The sequence below is a fragment of the Vigna angularis genome, chromosome 7 (genome assembly GCF_016808095.1).
Source record: "Vigna angularis cultivar LongXiaoDou No.4 chromosome 7, ASM1680809v1, whole genome shotgun sequence".
In the NCBI taxonomy this organism is placed as follows: Eukaryota; Viridiplantae; Streptophyta; class Magnoliopsida; order Fabales; family Fabaceae; genus Vigna; species Vigna angularis.
Window position 1 is genome coordinate 29,743,756 of NC_068976.1, and position 15,935 is coordinate 29,759,690.

Sequence of the window (15,935 nt, forward strand, 5' to 3'; positions counted from 1 at the left end):
TAGGATGATTGGATTGTTATGGATTATTTTTGAATTAATGTTTGAATTTGTTAATAATATATATGAATTGTTTTGTTTATCTAGCTTACTTTCCTTGTTTGTGTTTTGTTGTATGTTCTTCTACTACTTTTTTTTTTTGCTATGATCATCTAATGGGTGTGAGCAGATGGCGATGAGATGTCTGTGGAGCAGGCCCTAGAGAATGTACCAGCAGATGCCTAGTTTTTAGTTTATGTGGATGTATATAGCTTTTGGTTTAGACTTTGGGTTGTATATAAAATTTATATTATGGTTATCATGGTGACTGTATTAACTTTATATTTCTTGTTTGTAGATTGTTCTTGCTTTATTGATTTTGTGATTACTCTATTATAGTATTTATACTATATTTGGGATGTTACATAAATCATGTGTTATTTTCTTTCATTCATCTTGCTTATTATCTTGCTAAATTTTTAAAGTGCTAAAAGATTAATTGAAAACTGCCTTATACACTAGAAATTTGTTTAAAGAAAGTTAAAAAGAGTTCTCAAACCAATTCACCTCCCCTTTTGGTTGAGATATATTGTCTCACAATTTAACACCTTAATCATCTTTGTTTCAATTAATATTGAAGGAGTGGAAGATGGTTGCATTAGCATGTCCTCTTTCAACAAAATTTATTTTTCATCTCTTTCTTTTCTCTCAATATACTCTTATTCCCTCTTCTATTTTGTCTCCCTTTCTATTTTCTTTTTCTCTTTATTATGTATTCTTTCATCATTATTTTTCTCGTTTTGTTCTTTCTCTCTTCGTACTTGCTCTAGACAACAAGAAATGATTTGAACATAAAAATATGATATGACCAAATAGAAAATATGAAGAAAAAACTCAAAAAAACCTAAGCACATGTAAACATGTTATCCAACACATTTAGGAAAATTTAGAAGCACAAAACAGTAGCCAAACCTACCAAAAACGTTGATGACAACATTCTGACAACTCTAACATTTGCTGACTATTTTGCTCATAACTTTTGTTCACAGAACTCCAAATGAGATGAATCTTTTTTTTTGTTGGAAACTAGACTCAAAGGACTTTCATTTGACTACAGACATGTGTCGGACAAGCTGATAGGATGGCTGAGATAGACCATGCTGTTTGGGATGGATAGAATGACGATATAGTTGATACGGATCGGGATGACCGAGATGGTTGGGCTGGTTGGGCTTTTCAAGATGGACAGGCTGACGAGATGATCAAGATGTATGTGTTGGCTGTATTGACACGATGACCAAGTTGAACATGATGGAGAGGTTGATGTGATGACCGGGATGACCAAAATTTATTGGAATATACTGAATACCAGAATGGATCGAACTGACAAGATTAAAGAGATGAACCAGACTGATAAATTGATTGAATTGATGCATGATGGTCAAGATAATTGAATTGGTTAGGCTAATCAAACTTACGAAACAACCACTATAGTAAACTAAACAGACTTAAAAATATTAAACCTATTTATACAAATATATTATATTAAAAAATAAATAAAAGAAAAACCCTTGCGTACGTAACACGAGTCAAGCGACTAGTTTTTCTCTAACAAATAACGATATAGGAATCAATGAGCGAGGTGTTTGGTAAGTTCGCCTTTTTTCTTTCGAACATGAAAATTTAGTTTCTTTGAAGTTTTAATCACGGTGAGGGGTTGCTCTCGTAAAATGTGATGGTTGGTTACTAAGATATTATGAATTTAGAGTAATCTTCACAATCGGCAATATTTTTCTCTGAAAGATCGTGGAAATCCACGCATGATAACGTAGTGGATGTAACTTGTAAGAATTTTTAGTTCAAATTCACTTTTTTCTCCTTTTAGTTTCTGAACATTGAAAATTTAGTTTTTACAAAGTTTTAATTACAAATATGATTTTCCATTTTACAAAAATATGTTTTATTTGACTATTAATATAAATTAAAATTTAATAGAATAAAAGTTGCACACTGGAAATATCATAATTAATTTAAATAAATTACAGACAATTCTCTTACCATTTGCAGCGTTAGAAAGGTCAAGAAGTTTGTTTGTTTTTCTTTTTTCGTTTTTCATTTAAAGGAGTACTTACGAGTGAGTTATCCGGCCATGAAGATGGCAATTTAGGTCAAGTATTTTTTTTTTTATTTGGATTCTTTTTAGGCCAAAAGATTAACATGACCCTCCTGGCAAAAAACTATATGTTACGTAAAAATAATATATATGTTACGTAAAAATATTGAACCAATAAATAGTGAACTAGTAAAAAAACAATATATATATGTTACGTAAAAATATTGTAGAAAAAATGTGTTAAAATGTTTTTTCTTGAGTAAACGGATGTCAATTCGTTTATACCTTTTTTTTCCACATACCTATCTTCTTCATACCTATCTTCTTCTTCTTTTTCCAGATGTCAATTATATATATCAAAATAATTATGAAGAGGGTGAACATTGAAATGGAGAGCCACCTCCAAACCTTCAGAGTTTAGAAGTACGAAAGTTCGTGGAAATTTCCACGTAACATATACGAATCAATGAGGGTGTAATTTAGCTTTATAAATTCTTTCATCATAGTGGGGATTTCTCTCATCGAAGGCTTTGTTACCAAAATAGGCAAAAATATATCATATATTACGAGAATAGGCAAATTCAATTAAAAATACTAAAATGGGGAAGTCGCGGGGGGCCAAAACGACTTCAAATGAAGAAGTCGTGCCCCCCTGCACGACTTCACACTGTGCATTTGACCAGTGGTGAAGTCGTGTACCCGAAAAACGACTTCTGGGTTCTGTAATTGATTAAAAGATAGTGGTAATCGATTACACAGTGTTGAAATCGTGACTCCCCTGCACGACTTCAGTGTAGTAGGCAAAAATGCTACTGGTAATCGATTACGACACTTCTGTAATCGATTACCAGTGTTTTAAGTGTGTAAGAACCACCCTGGTAAGCGATTACAAGCTTGTTGTAATCGATTACCAGTGTGTTTTGGTTGGTTTTTGAAAATTATTTTGCAGTTTACATATTTTATGTATTGTTTGTGTTATACGAGAAAAGAAATTGTGGTTATTATTTAATGAATGGAGACAAATTTGAAGAAAAGAGAAAAAAAATATTAATAAGAAATATTAATAGTAATATATTAATAATCGATTTGATTACAATTGGGTAAGATTAAGAAATAACTAATGACGAAATGGACAATTTCCCCTATTCACCTTCGTTGCGGCAGTAAAAGCATTTTTTTTTGGCTTATCTGGATTGGATTGATCCATTTCATTATGAATCCTATTTGTAGATGGTCTTCCGGATGCCTTGCGTCGCATTTTAGGATCTGGTATGAAGTTTGGACCTGTATACGCAGACCAATAATCTTGATTTTGGATTGGGTGAAATTGTACTTCATATGCCTTGAAAATGTTGTTAAGACTGTACACTGGATCGATTACTTAGGTTAGTGGGATATGCGAAAATGCACAAACAACAATGACATGATACATGGGAGACGAGTAGCCTGGAAGTGACCACAATCATACCACCATTCATTTAGGCTGACCTTATAGGAAAGTGGAACATGGCGGTATTGGTGAGGTGTTGAAATTTCCTGAACATCAAATTCAGAATTTTCACGGTTATAACGATGAACATGACAAAATGCGGATTGTTGTTGATTTTTCCTAATGATGTCGACGATTTGTTCAGGAAATTGGTGGCCTGCTTTTAGCATATAGTTTGCCTTTAATCCTCGTTCAACAAACCATGATTGTGTGCTCTCAAATGTTGTTCTGATGAGAGCACATATTGGTAATGAACGTGCTCCCTTTAAAATGGAGTTGGTGCACTCAGCAAGATTCGTGGTCATATATCCATATCTTCTCCCTCCATCAAAAGCCTGAGACCATTTTTTAATGGGATTTTATCTATCCAATCAACTTGTTGTGGGTATTGGTTTCTTAGTGCAGTAAGTTTTGCCGTGACAGTTGGTTGCTTGACCTCGTAAGCTGTAATGACGTAATAAATAAATAAATAAAGTTTAGAATAATGTTACAAAATTATAAAAGTAAAAGTGTATTAAAAATGTTTGTAGTAGTACCTAAATTGATGAATTGTTTTTGGAGGTCATGATTTTTGAATTTGTTGTTGAAGTTGGATGCTAGATGACGTATGCAATAAACAAAGTTCAAACCATCTTATTCCCAACCAACTTCTTTTGATCTTAAGGCCGATAGGATACCCTTTCCTCTGTCAGTGATGATGCAAATATTTTGTTGAGGGGAAACATGTTCTCGAAGTAGTTGAAAGAACCATATCATGGCCTCCTTTGTCTCACCTTCTACAATGGCAAAGGCCAATGGAAAAAGATTTCTATTGCCATCTTGAGCTATGGCAGTGAGCAAAGTTCCATGATATTTACCCGTTAGAAATGTACCATCAACTTGGAGAATGGGTTTACAGTATTTGAATCCTTGTATGCAAGGACCGAAAGACCAGAAAACTCTTTCCATAATATAGCAATTATTGTCGGGTTGTCCATCAATCTGCACTAGAGAACCAGTGCATTGTAAAATTGTACCTGGGTTTGCATCCTTCACGGCATGTAACCACCTCGGCATGTGGTTATAAGAGTCTTCCCAGTCTCCAAACTCCATAGCAAGAGCCTTTTGTTTAGCGATCCAAGCTTTTGTGTATGACACAGAATATCTGAATCGAGCTTTAATATCTGCAATCAAACTCTTGATTGGAATGGATGGGTTTGTCCGGACTGAATTTGATATGATCGCGGCAATGTGAGTACTATCAAGATTTGTATGATCTTGAGATAGTATGGTTAAGAAACACGAATGTTGTCCGTCGATATTCTTGATCTCCCAATATTTATGGACTTTGCTATAAGTTGCCCTCAAATGCCATTGACAACCGTTGTGGTATTCCACACAACGAATAACATAAATGTTGGGCTTCGATTCAACACCGATGTATTTGTAACCGTTGGTGATGTGATAATGTTTGATTGCAGCAATAGTTTCCTCCTTTGACTGGAACTGCATACGTTCATTCAACTCTGGAATGACATGTTCAGATGATTGTGTGATGTGGTCGTCATCATTGTTGTCATCTTGAAGTATGTTATCTAATTCGTCATCGGTACTGAATTCATCAACATTATCTAATATCAAAGGTTGTTCGTCAATGATTTGCGATGATGAAGATGGTGCAAAGTTCCCCGATGCCATCAGGAAATAGATGTGTGGGAGAAAAAATAAGATTGGAGTAGAATGAGATTTGTTGGTAGTGGAATTTGGATGAGAAGATGAATTGCTGAAAGATTCATATATATAATGAAATTTCAAGTGTGAAGGTTACTTTGTGCATTGTACGTGTTACGGTTTGAAGTAGGGAAGTACTTGGCAATATAGCAGTGTCATATATGTATAGGGTTGCATGCATTCAGTAACTTATAAGCTATGTATAGGATTACATTTATTTGATTCCGTATAAAGTAATAGGCAGTGGTATGATATATCATTTAATTTTCATGACACGTTTTTTGTATTAGTTATAGATGTTGAGAGACATTGTTTTTTTTGTTAAGAAATAAATAATTTACTATTTAGATGTATGAAAATAATTTAGTATTTCAATAATGTCAAATTTGTAAAAATAAAATTTTTGAAATATGATTTAAATTTAAAAAAAATGGAACAAGTGAAGTCGTGCAGGAGTACACGACTTCACCTAATGAAGTCGTGCAGGGGGTACACAACTTTACCTAATGAAGTCGTGCAGGGGGTACACAACTTCACCTGATGAAGTCGTGTAGGGGTACATGACTTCACCCAATGAAGTCATGTACCCTCCCCACAACTTCACTTTTCCCATTTTAATTTTTATTTACATCCTTTTTTTATTTACAAAAATTAGTTTTTAACTTTAAAAAATGCTTAAAAATTCAGAAATAATATTAGAAACTTAAATACATTTAATTTAAAAAAATATATTTTGGGCCATGTATATGGTCTTATAATAATTATAATGATAATAACGTAGTGTTTGGATTATTAATTGAAGTATTGCATATGTACTTCACCTTAGGCTTTGACCTTTGGTCTTAGGTGTGCTATTCATTATGCATGCTTTCCTATTCATTATACATGCCTATCTTCATCTCTGCAGATTTAAAGATTCCTTCACGTTGCACTATTCATTTGGATTTCGAACTGTGCATCCCATCTTGTCAACCACGTGAAGTTGTTCGTATGGGCATCAATGCTTCGTCAATAAATTGGTGGAGGGAACCTTACTACCATTGTATTCTGATTTCGAATTGTTTGTGCCATCACAAACCACTTAACCTTACTACCATTGGTTTTACATCCCAGTTTCAAACAAAATATTCGAAATGGCTTCTGCACGTCAACTTCCCGTTGATATGTCCCTTCTACGTCTTCAAGACAAACACATTGTGAAGGCAATTTGGGAAGGCAATGAACGAGTTATTTACCCTCGAAGACATGCAATCTGGATATCAAACCATGTTAACGAACTTGATGAAAGAATCATGAATCTTCTACAGGCAGCAGGGTTTACCTATATTTTGAAAGCGTCAAATATGGACATAAATCACCAGCTAGTGACTGCTTTGGTTGAGAGGTGGAGAATTGAGACTCATACTTTCCACTTCCCTCTTGGTGAAAGTACTATAACATTGGAAGACGTTGCATTGCAACTGGGGCTTCCAATTGAAGGTCATGCTGTCACTGGCATCACTAGTGGTCCTCTAACATGTTTTTGTCAACAACTACTAGAAGATGTTCCTCCTGAGAACAGTGTCAGAGGCAACAAAGTTAAGTTGTTTTGGCTGAATAACACATTTCGCCATTTGTCTCATGATGCCACATATCAGGTTATTCAACAATACGCTAGAGCGTATATGTTGATGATAATTGGCAGCATCATGATGCCAGATACATCTGCAAGCATGGTGCATTTGATGTATCTACCCCTTTTGGCTAACTTGCAGAACGTGTCAAAGTATAGCTGGGCATCCGCAATGCTTTTCTGCTTGTATCGTGCCCTTGATCATGGGACTAGGGCTGACCAAGACAATATCGGAGGGTGCATGATCTTGTTACAATGCTGGGCATGGGAAAGAATAACATGTATTTCCCCACAAATACTTGAAGTCACATAGGAAGATATTTCTTCTGGTGCAGTTTTTCCCTTGGCGAAAAGATGGTGTCGAACAACACAGTCAATATTCCATGACACGACAACTGTACAACAATTTCGTCAAAAGTTAGACAACCTATCACCTAGACAGGTATTTTTGACCTCTGACATATGTTAGTGTATTTATTTTGCACTAAATGTGGCTTAATTTGTTTTTAATCAAAAACTTCAATATGTCAGTTTATATGGACACCGTACATACGTGATCACATTTGCAAATCATTCCAATCGAAGTGCCCCCTACTTGCCGGGCAGTTGTGCCTTTGATATGTTTCTCTGTTGTAGAATACCAACAATCAGATTGTGTGATGCGTCAATTTGGATTTCGACAAAATGTCCCCCATCCACCAATGAATCTAAATGAGGAACATAAATAGGATATGAGAGGACGCGCAGATTGGAATTAGCAAGAACACCATGAACAATGGATTGCATTATGGAATGACCGTAATAATCGTGTATTTAACGGTATTCCATTCCAAAAAAATGGTCACTTGCGCGATGAATCCGAGTACATGCAATAGGATATAACTCATACAATCCGCGATATTTCTCCCATAGAAGATTCAACCGACGAAGAGGTACAACAATATCCCCATCTTTTAAATTATGAAAGCCTTATTATCTTGTGATCCTCAATCAAACATTGCATTAAGCAGTATGACATGGAGCACGAACAACAGTTCCAACCGCCATCTGCATACCGTGCATCACCACCATATCATGACCTACAAAGGTCTTCTTCTGACCATCTCAACTATCAACATCCATCTCCGTATTCAAGGTTCGAACAACACATCCCATCGACATCAACATATCCTCAGGTTGAGACCTCTTATTTCGCCTTTCCACTGACAACACCGTTCAGTGGAGGTCCATCATCTTTTAGTGGAGGTCCTTCCAATTATTTTGGAACCTCGACAATGACTCCACCATCTTCATACCAACACGCTTCTTCGTCACAAAACATGTATCGACCGACCATTGATTTCCAATACCTTCAATAGTCCATTGAAAGTCATCCCAGTGATGAAGACCAACACACGCATAGTCCCGCAACACAACAACAACAAAGGCGAGGCCAACGACAACGACGAAGACCAACATGTGGGACTGGAGGACATAGATAGATTCCGATTCAATTTATTTATAATTATGTACTTTCTCTATATTTTCTTAATTAATCACAAATATTTATGTCATAAGAAACTTTTATCCTTTTCATTTCTTATTGCACATCATGTAAAAACAAATATATATATATATATATATATATATATATATATATATATATATATATATATATATATATATAAATCAATTTTAATATATAATGCATTGAATTAAAACTAAACCAACAAATAAATCAAATTCTGAACCAACAGACACTGTTAATCGATTACAGTTTATACTGTAATCGATTACCAGATACACCCTTTAAGCGATTACAGGTTTTGCTATAATCCATTACCAGAGTGGCTGGTAATCGATTACGGGGTTTCTTTAATCGATTACTAGATCTGGTAATCGATTACAGAAACCCCGTAATCGATTACCAGCCAAACCCTACCCTATAAATTCAACTTTTTCTCTCTCCTCACGAACACACACCCATTCTCACTCTATCTGCAACGCCTCCCCACGGTTTCAGCAGCTCTTCAACCTCAAAAATCACTTCCTCTTCCACTAGTTTCACTTCTAAACAACATTTTTTCACTCTCCTTTCAATTCTCTTCAAATGGCGGAATCTTCAAAGAGGCAAAGAGTTAGGGGCTCATCTTCTACAGCTGCGGGACGTCGCCACCGTCAACCTTCACCCCCTGAAAGCTCACCCTCACCACCACCGTCACCGACTCCAGCAAACCAAAATCTTCAATTTTCCACTCCTGCACTAGCTGAAAGGTATTTCTCACTTTTTAATGACCATCAAATCATTGACCCAAAATACCTAAATGACCAATATTTCGAAGATCACAGTTTTGAATTTTTTGGCATGCTGAAAAATCTGGGATTGAATGATTTTGTCTGCGATGTTGCGCGTTATTATCCTAATTTGGTACGTGTCTTTTATAGTAACCTCAAATTTTCTGATAATGGAACAATGAAAATTGAGGTCAACAATGTCAAAATGATTATCAAACCCAACATTTTTGCTTCCATAGCCAACCTCCCCTTTGTTGGGTTGAACTTTGAAGGTAAATTATTTCAGGATTGGGCCGATGAATACAATATCGACGTAGTAAGACAATTGCTTTGTTTGCCACACAATCCTCCTACGAGTAGAATTCTAGCCGGCAATATGACAGCTAAGGCTAGAATATTATATTATGTTATATGTCGTGTTTTGTTTCCACGTGTTTCTAACTTTGCACAGGCAACCGAGGAAGATATTCTGTTAATGTGGATAATAATGATGGCAAAGCAGATAAACTGGACCCATCTCATCCGACATAGGATGAAGAAGGCTTTGAGGCCAGGTGCTCCTTTACCATATCCAATTTTGGTCGCCCGGATCCTAAAACATTTTCAAATTCAATTGGAGGATGAAATATCTTTCCCACCTAGTAGGCATACCACAATATCAGGAGGAGTGATACAGTCATTTGGATTGCCCAAAAATGCTGACAACAGATGGGTTCACAGAAATCCTCCTCCTCCACCTCATTGTCAAAATCAAGCACCACCTCAACTACAACCACCACCACCACTTGTTCAACAACAAACTACTTCATTTGATGACGTCATAAGAGGGATCAACGATCTCCGAACATTTGTTGGAGATAACTTCATTACACTCAATGAAAGCATGAATGCAAGATTTGAACAATTGAAGCTGAACATGGGTGACCGCTTTGATATTATTGATGCTGGAGTTAAGCGTGTGGAGATAAACATTGACTATTTGCGTCGTCATTTTGGTCCACATGGTGGATCATCTTCCTAGATGCCTTTCAATGTGTACTGTCGTTTTTTTTAGTTTAAGCTTCTTCCTTTTGTAATGCATTTTGAATTCAATAAAAGACTACAAGTTTGAGGTCGTTTTGGCCCCTACGACTTCATATTTGGTCAAAATTTGCCCATTTACGTAATATTCTAGGCAAATATGCCTAGTTTCGTGCAAAAGCCCTCATCGAAAGATGGAGGCTCTCAATTTGTGGTGGGTGAATGACCGAAAGCAAACCTTGCTCATGCTAAACCAGATTCGGAGATGGCTGAAAAAACCAAAGGTATTGAGAATCATATGCCTTGCTTCATCTGTTATTGGACTGATCTTTTGTGCACTCAGTTCCTCTTTCTACTATTTACTGGAAAATTGGAGGCGCTAGAAGATGCTTCTATATATGGTTTTCAGTTTCATCATTTTCCTTGTCGTCTTGTCCTCAAAGGCAAGGTCGAGTTCCATCTCTCTCCGGTTGGAATCTCGTTTAGTGTTTTTGGTTCTCATATTCACTTTAGTTTATTCCTTTTTTTATGATAACGTGGTGAAAGGTAAACCTGATGCATACAATCTCATTTCTTGTGCTGCTTTTGCTTCCATGTCGCTTGGCTTGTCAAATCTCACCCAATTTGGATTCCAAATTGATCTAGTGCATTTCTTCTGCACATTTCTAATAATACAACTCATGAAGATCAAATTGTGATTAGTCATTGTTGGAGCTGGTTTCACTTATTCCCTTCTCTTGTTCGAGACCATTCGCGTGACACATAAGAGGAGAATCTTCAGCTCCAGGAACAAAATCAAGTAACCATTCAAGTTGATGAGATAGAGAGTTATTATATCATGTCACAACTAGCTAATTCTGATGTTGATAGTACTCTAGATACCGCACTAGAAGATGGGGATGTTAGACAAAGCGATTCACATCCATAAGATGCTGGTATTATCATCCAACAACTCAAGAATTGTATAAAGAAGCTTGATAAGGAGAATCAGATTCTCGTTCCCATGGTTTGCAGTGAGGTGGACAAATACCTTAAAGCCGTGTCTGACTCCAAAGAAGAACCAAAGCATGCCGTCAACTTGGTGATGGATGTATTTCCACTAAGAACTAGGACACGCCTTAAGGAAACTGTGAAGCTGATGGTGGATGCAGGTTTGGGTGAGGAATGCAACGACATTTACAGTAAATGGCGCAGGGAGTTTCTAGAAGAGTGTCTGCGGGTACTAGGGTTGCAATTTCAAACGCCCAACACTGAGGATGTTCATATGTGGTTAAAAACATGCAAGGCAGTTGGGAAGATACTTTTTCGCATTGAAAGCAGGCTCTGTGATTACCTATTTTCAGGTCTATCTGTCGCGGATGTCTCCTTCAAGAAGGTTTGCAAGGAACTGACGATGTACTTTTCTATCTATATTATCTTGAAATCATACTTTTTCTCATAGTGACATGTAGTTTTTGCTAATGTTGCACGATTTGCTAGGAAAAGTAATGAAATTGAATTTTATGCAAGACCTTTTCATTAGTGTCTCTTATATTTTCTTGTGACTATGCTTCATAAAAATGAAATAATTGATTGATTAGGAAATTTGAGCTTTTGTTTTTAAGAAGATGTGGCTTGTTGTTTTAATTTATATGTATATATTAGAGTTCCTTTTCCTTTGTTTTGGATTATTTATCATGAACCTCTCGCCAAGTCAAGAACAAAGTGCCTCTAGTGTGTCATAGAAAAACAAGTCAAAGAAATTGTGGAAAACAAACTCTACAATAAGGAGCACTAGTGTAAAAAGAACTTTCTATGACAAGTAAAATGAACTTTTTATGACAAGTGTTCTGGTGTCATAGTTTTAGGATTCATACTTTGAAGTCATGTCTGACTCCAAAAAAGTACCACAACCGGATGTCAACTTGGTGATGGATTCACTTCCACCAGGAATTAGGACGCACCTTGAGGAAACCAAGAAGCTGATGGTGGATTAGGTTTGGATGAGAAATGCAGCGACATTTATAGTAAATGGAGAAGGGAGTTTTTAGAAGAATGTATGTGTGTACTTGGGTTGCAATTTCAAATGCCCAATACTAAGTATGTTCAGATGTGGTTAAAAACATGCAAGACAACTCAGAAGACTCTTTTTCCCATTGATTGGAGGCTCTACGATGACCTCTTTTTAGGGCTCTCTATTGCGGATGTCTCCTTTGAGAAGGTTTGCATGGAACTGATAATTGTTCTAGTGAGTTTTACCTATACCACCATAACAACTTGGATCTATTTACCAAATCTTTTATTAGAAGTCGTCCCTAAAATCTTTTACCAGTTGATCATTTCACAAAATTCGTTTCACGAATTGTTGTTCATAGATGCTCACGAAGACAACGTTCATTCAAGATTAATTATTTCAAACAACATGAAGAATAAAGAAAATGTGATAGGTGTTAAATCATGTGTAATAAAAGATTTGTTGAAGAGCTTAGGGACTCAGTTAGACAATCTTATGAAGGAAGTCATGTTAGAAAGTTTCATAAAGTAAACCTCATTAAAGAGTCTTTTGAAAGGGACCTTGTTAAAGAGTCTTATGAAGGATGTCTCGTTGAAGAGTCTCGTGAAGGAAACTCCGTTGAAGAGTCTCATGAAGGAAGTTCTATTGAAAAGTGATGAAGCCAATCTCGTTGAAGAGATTCATGAAGGAAGCCTCGTTAAAGAGATTCATGAAGGAAGTCTTAGTGAAGAGATTCATGAAGGAAGCCTCGTTGAAGAGATTCATGTAGGAAGCCTTGTTGAAGAGTCTCATGAGGGAAGCCTCGAGTCTAATGAAGGAATTCATGTTGAAGAGTTTCATAAAGAAAGCCATGTCAAAGAGTCTCGTGAATAGGGCCCCGTTGGAGAGTCTCATAAAGGAAGCCCCATCATAGAGCCTCATGAAGAGGGTTTCATTGAAGAGCCTCATGAAGAGGGTATCATTGAAGAGTCACTTGAATGTTGTCCTATTAAAGAGTCTCATGAACGAGGGCCATTGAAAAGTCTCGTAAACAATACTCATTGCAAGTTCTCATGAAGAAAGCTCACTTGAATATTAAAGCAAGAAGAGTAGGATGGTTGATGAAAAAGATTGTCTAGTGTTGAAATTAGTTAAATCTTCTAATGTTCAAACTAGTTCGACCATCTAAAATATGCTTGTATTAAATCATCTAGTGGATTATATTATCATTATCTTAACGATTTTATTTTCTTTCAATGATTTTATGTTATTCCCTTAATTTAGGTTATATATATATATATATATATATATATATATACCCTTCATTATAATTGGCTTAAACTCTCTCGATATAGAATTTTCTAGTCAATAAAAGTGTTTCCTTTCAATCTTGTTCTTGTATTTTCTTGCATTATTGTTATTAAGAATCAAGATGGAGGTCATCTCTATACAACAAGGTTGTGTTGATACTTTAAAGAGTGGTATGCCTTAGAAGAAAAAGGCTGACTTGATCAACAAGGTTAATGAAAAGGCATTGACAGAAGTGGTTAATGAAATGATTGCTAGATTGGTGTGGGTGAAACTTAGTTATTGTACATGACCAAGTCTTTGGCACTTAAATTTAGTTTAAAGTAACAACTTTACTCATTCAAGATGACTAAATCAAGAATGATCGTGGAGTAGCTAGTATCCTTGAACAAGATTTTGGACAACTTGAAGAACATTGAGATAAATATTAAGGATGAGGATTAAGCATTATGTTGGCAACAAGTTGTTTTAAGCCAAAATAATTTTGATGATGAAGTGCTTAAAGATAAGAAGAAACTGATGTTCATTGGATTGATCAAGAATAATGCTTTTGTAACACTTATTTTGTAATAGCTCAATAGTTAGAATAGCTATATTCACAAAAAAATGTAATGTAAAGCATTATTTCAACACTATAATAATTGATTATCACCTGAGATAATCGATTATCCCAATAAAAAGCATAAATAAAATGATTCCCAAATAATCGATTATCTTTAGGGATAATCGATTATCCTTAAAAATTATTTTTTGCATAAGCTCACAAATAATCAATTATCACTTGGGATAATCGACTATCATAGGAAAATTATCTTTTGAAATAGTTCACAGGTAATAGATTATTGTTGAAAGGGAGAGCAATATGAGTGCTAAACCCAATCTTTGTGCCTGTTTTTGATTATGACAACACATTGATTGTAACAACAGATAGATGTTGTCATGACACAACAGAAATGTGTATTTGTGATTAATACATATGTTGCTATGAAAATATTTCTTGATGAATACATATGTTGATATATTGTTTAGTTTGCATACTTTTGTAATCATAATGTGCTTATATCTCTACATGCATACTGAATGTTTTTGTGTGTTAAAACCACAAACACAAAGCAACTTTGTATGAAATAGTCGATTACAGTGATGTTGTAATCAATTAAGTTCATTATATAGCTTATGTTTTTAAATTGTGGCAAAACAACAAGTTTTAAATCGATTACATTAAGTGTAAAATTGATTAAAACTCGTGTCTTTGCAAACATATTGTTGAAATGTGCTGTGATGAGTTTTTGAAAAGAAAAAGTTTTCAAAATCTGCTTAAGTGAAAAGCTTAATCGATTACACTGGTTATGTAATCAATTAAGTTTGTTATAATTTGAAAATTGTTTTCAAGCTTAGTCATATCTACAATAACGATCATATTTTTAAATATGTTTGACTAGCATTTATTGCAAATTGATTACATTAATTATGCATTCAATTAGAAATGTGTTAGTTGTAATTATGTTACATCTACTACTAATGTAACCGATTACATTACTAACGTAATCGATTGTTTTGCGTCTGTCATGAGGAAAACTATAAATTGACGCATTACACATAACTCTATAACAGATTGATCATTCTAAACTTTCATATATGATATCTTTGATTTGAGAAAAGTGTTATAGGTGTTAAGACGCTCCAAGAAACAAGATTCATAGAGTTTGAAACATCTTGAAGGTTTCTTGAAGAACAAATCTGGATTTACATTGCTTATCAACTATTGCATGAGTGAGGTGTATTCTTACCTGGTCAGACTTCGTTTTCTGCAATCTTGGATTTTGTTGATTCCCTATGCGTGCGGCCATGAAGAAGAGCGAGGAGCTCTTGGTACTTTGAGAGGTGTTCTCAAAGGGTTCTACAGTGAAGACGCGTGGTTCTTTGTGCAGGTGTTATCTTTCTATATTTGATTGTTGAGTGCAAAAGGTGTTTACATTTGAGAGAGTCTCTGTAAAACCTTTGGTGTAAAACTCAAATCATTATAGTGAAAGATCCTTCAATCTAAGGCTGATTGGAACGGAAACTGGATGTAGGCATTGAGGTCGAACCAGTATAAATCCTCTGTTTGTATTGCTCTCCTTATCTCTTTTACTTTCTTTGCATACGCGTCTTACTTAGATTAGAAGAAAGATTAAAGATCATTCTAAGTTTGTGAAAAGATTTAAAAAACATTTGTTTTTAATGTTCACCAATTCACCCCCGTCTTGGTGTTGAGAAACAAGACACTTCATTTTTAACAATTGGCACCAGAGCTGGTTTTTCAAACGTTATTTGAAAAATAATCAATTACCTTTTCTGTGAAATCGATTAATTAATCCTGATGGCCTATATTTCTCAAACCTTTGGTGAATGTGCTTCTACAAACAAACCTCCTCTGTTTGCGGGAGAAAATTGTCCATTCTAGAAAATTAGAATGAGA

At 35.3% G+C, this 15,935-nt stretch overlaps 1 protein-coding gene and 1 pseudogene across 1 annotated transcript; one reads left to right on the plus strand and one right to left on the minus strand.

Moving 5' to 3' along the window:
• Window positions 1-3,879: 3,879 nt before the first annotated feature.
• On the minus strand, window positions 3,880-5,255 carry LOC108336677 (uncharacterized; annotated as a pseudogene).
• Window positions 5,256-6,421: 1,166 nt separating this feature from the next.
• On the plus strand, window positions 6,422-7,213 carry LOC108336678 (protein MAIN-LIKE 1-like). The gene has a single exon (XM_017573146.2). The coding sequence runs from the start codon at window positions 6,422-6,424 to the stop codon at window positions 7,211-7,213; it is 792 nt and encodes a 263-aa protein (XP_017428635.2).
• The last annotated feature ends 8,722 nt before the right edge of the window (window positions 7,214-15,935 follow it).

What these genes read in the sequence shown, in the direction of transcription:
- LOC108336678 (XM_017573146.2), top strand. Translation starts at nt 6,422, where the DNA reads ATGGCTTCTGCACGTCAACTTCCCGTTGATATGTCCCTTCTACGTCTT.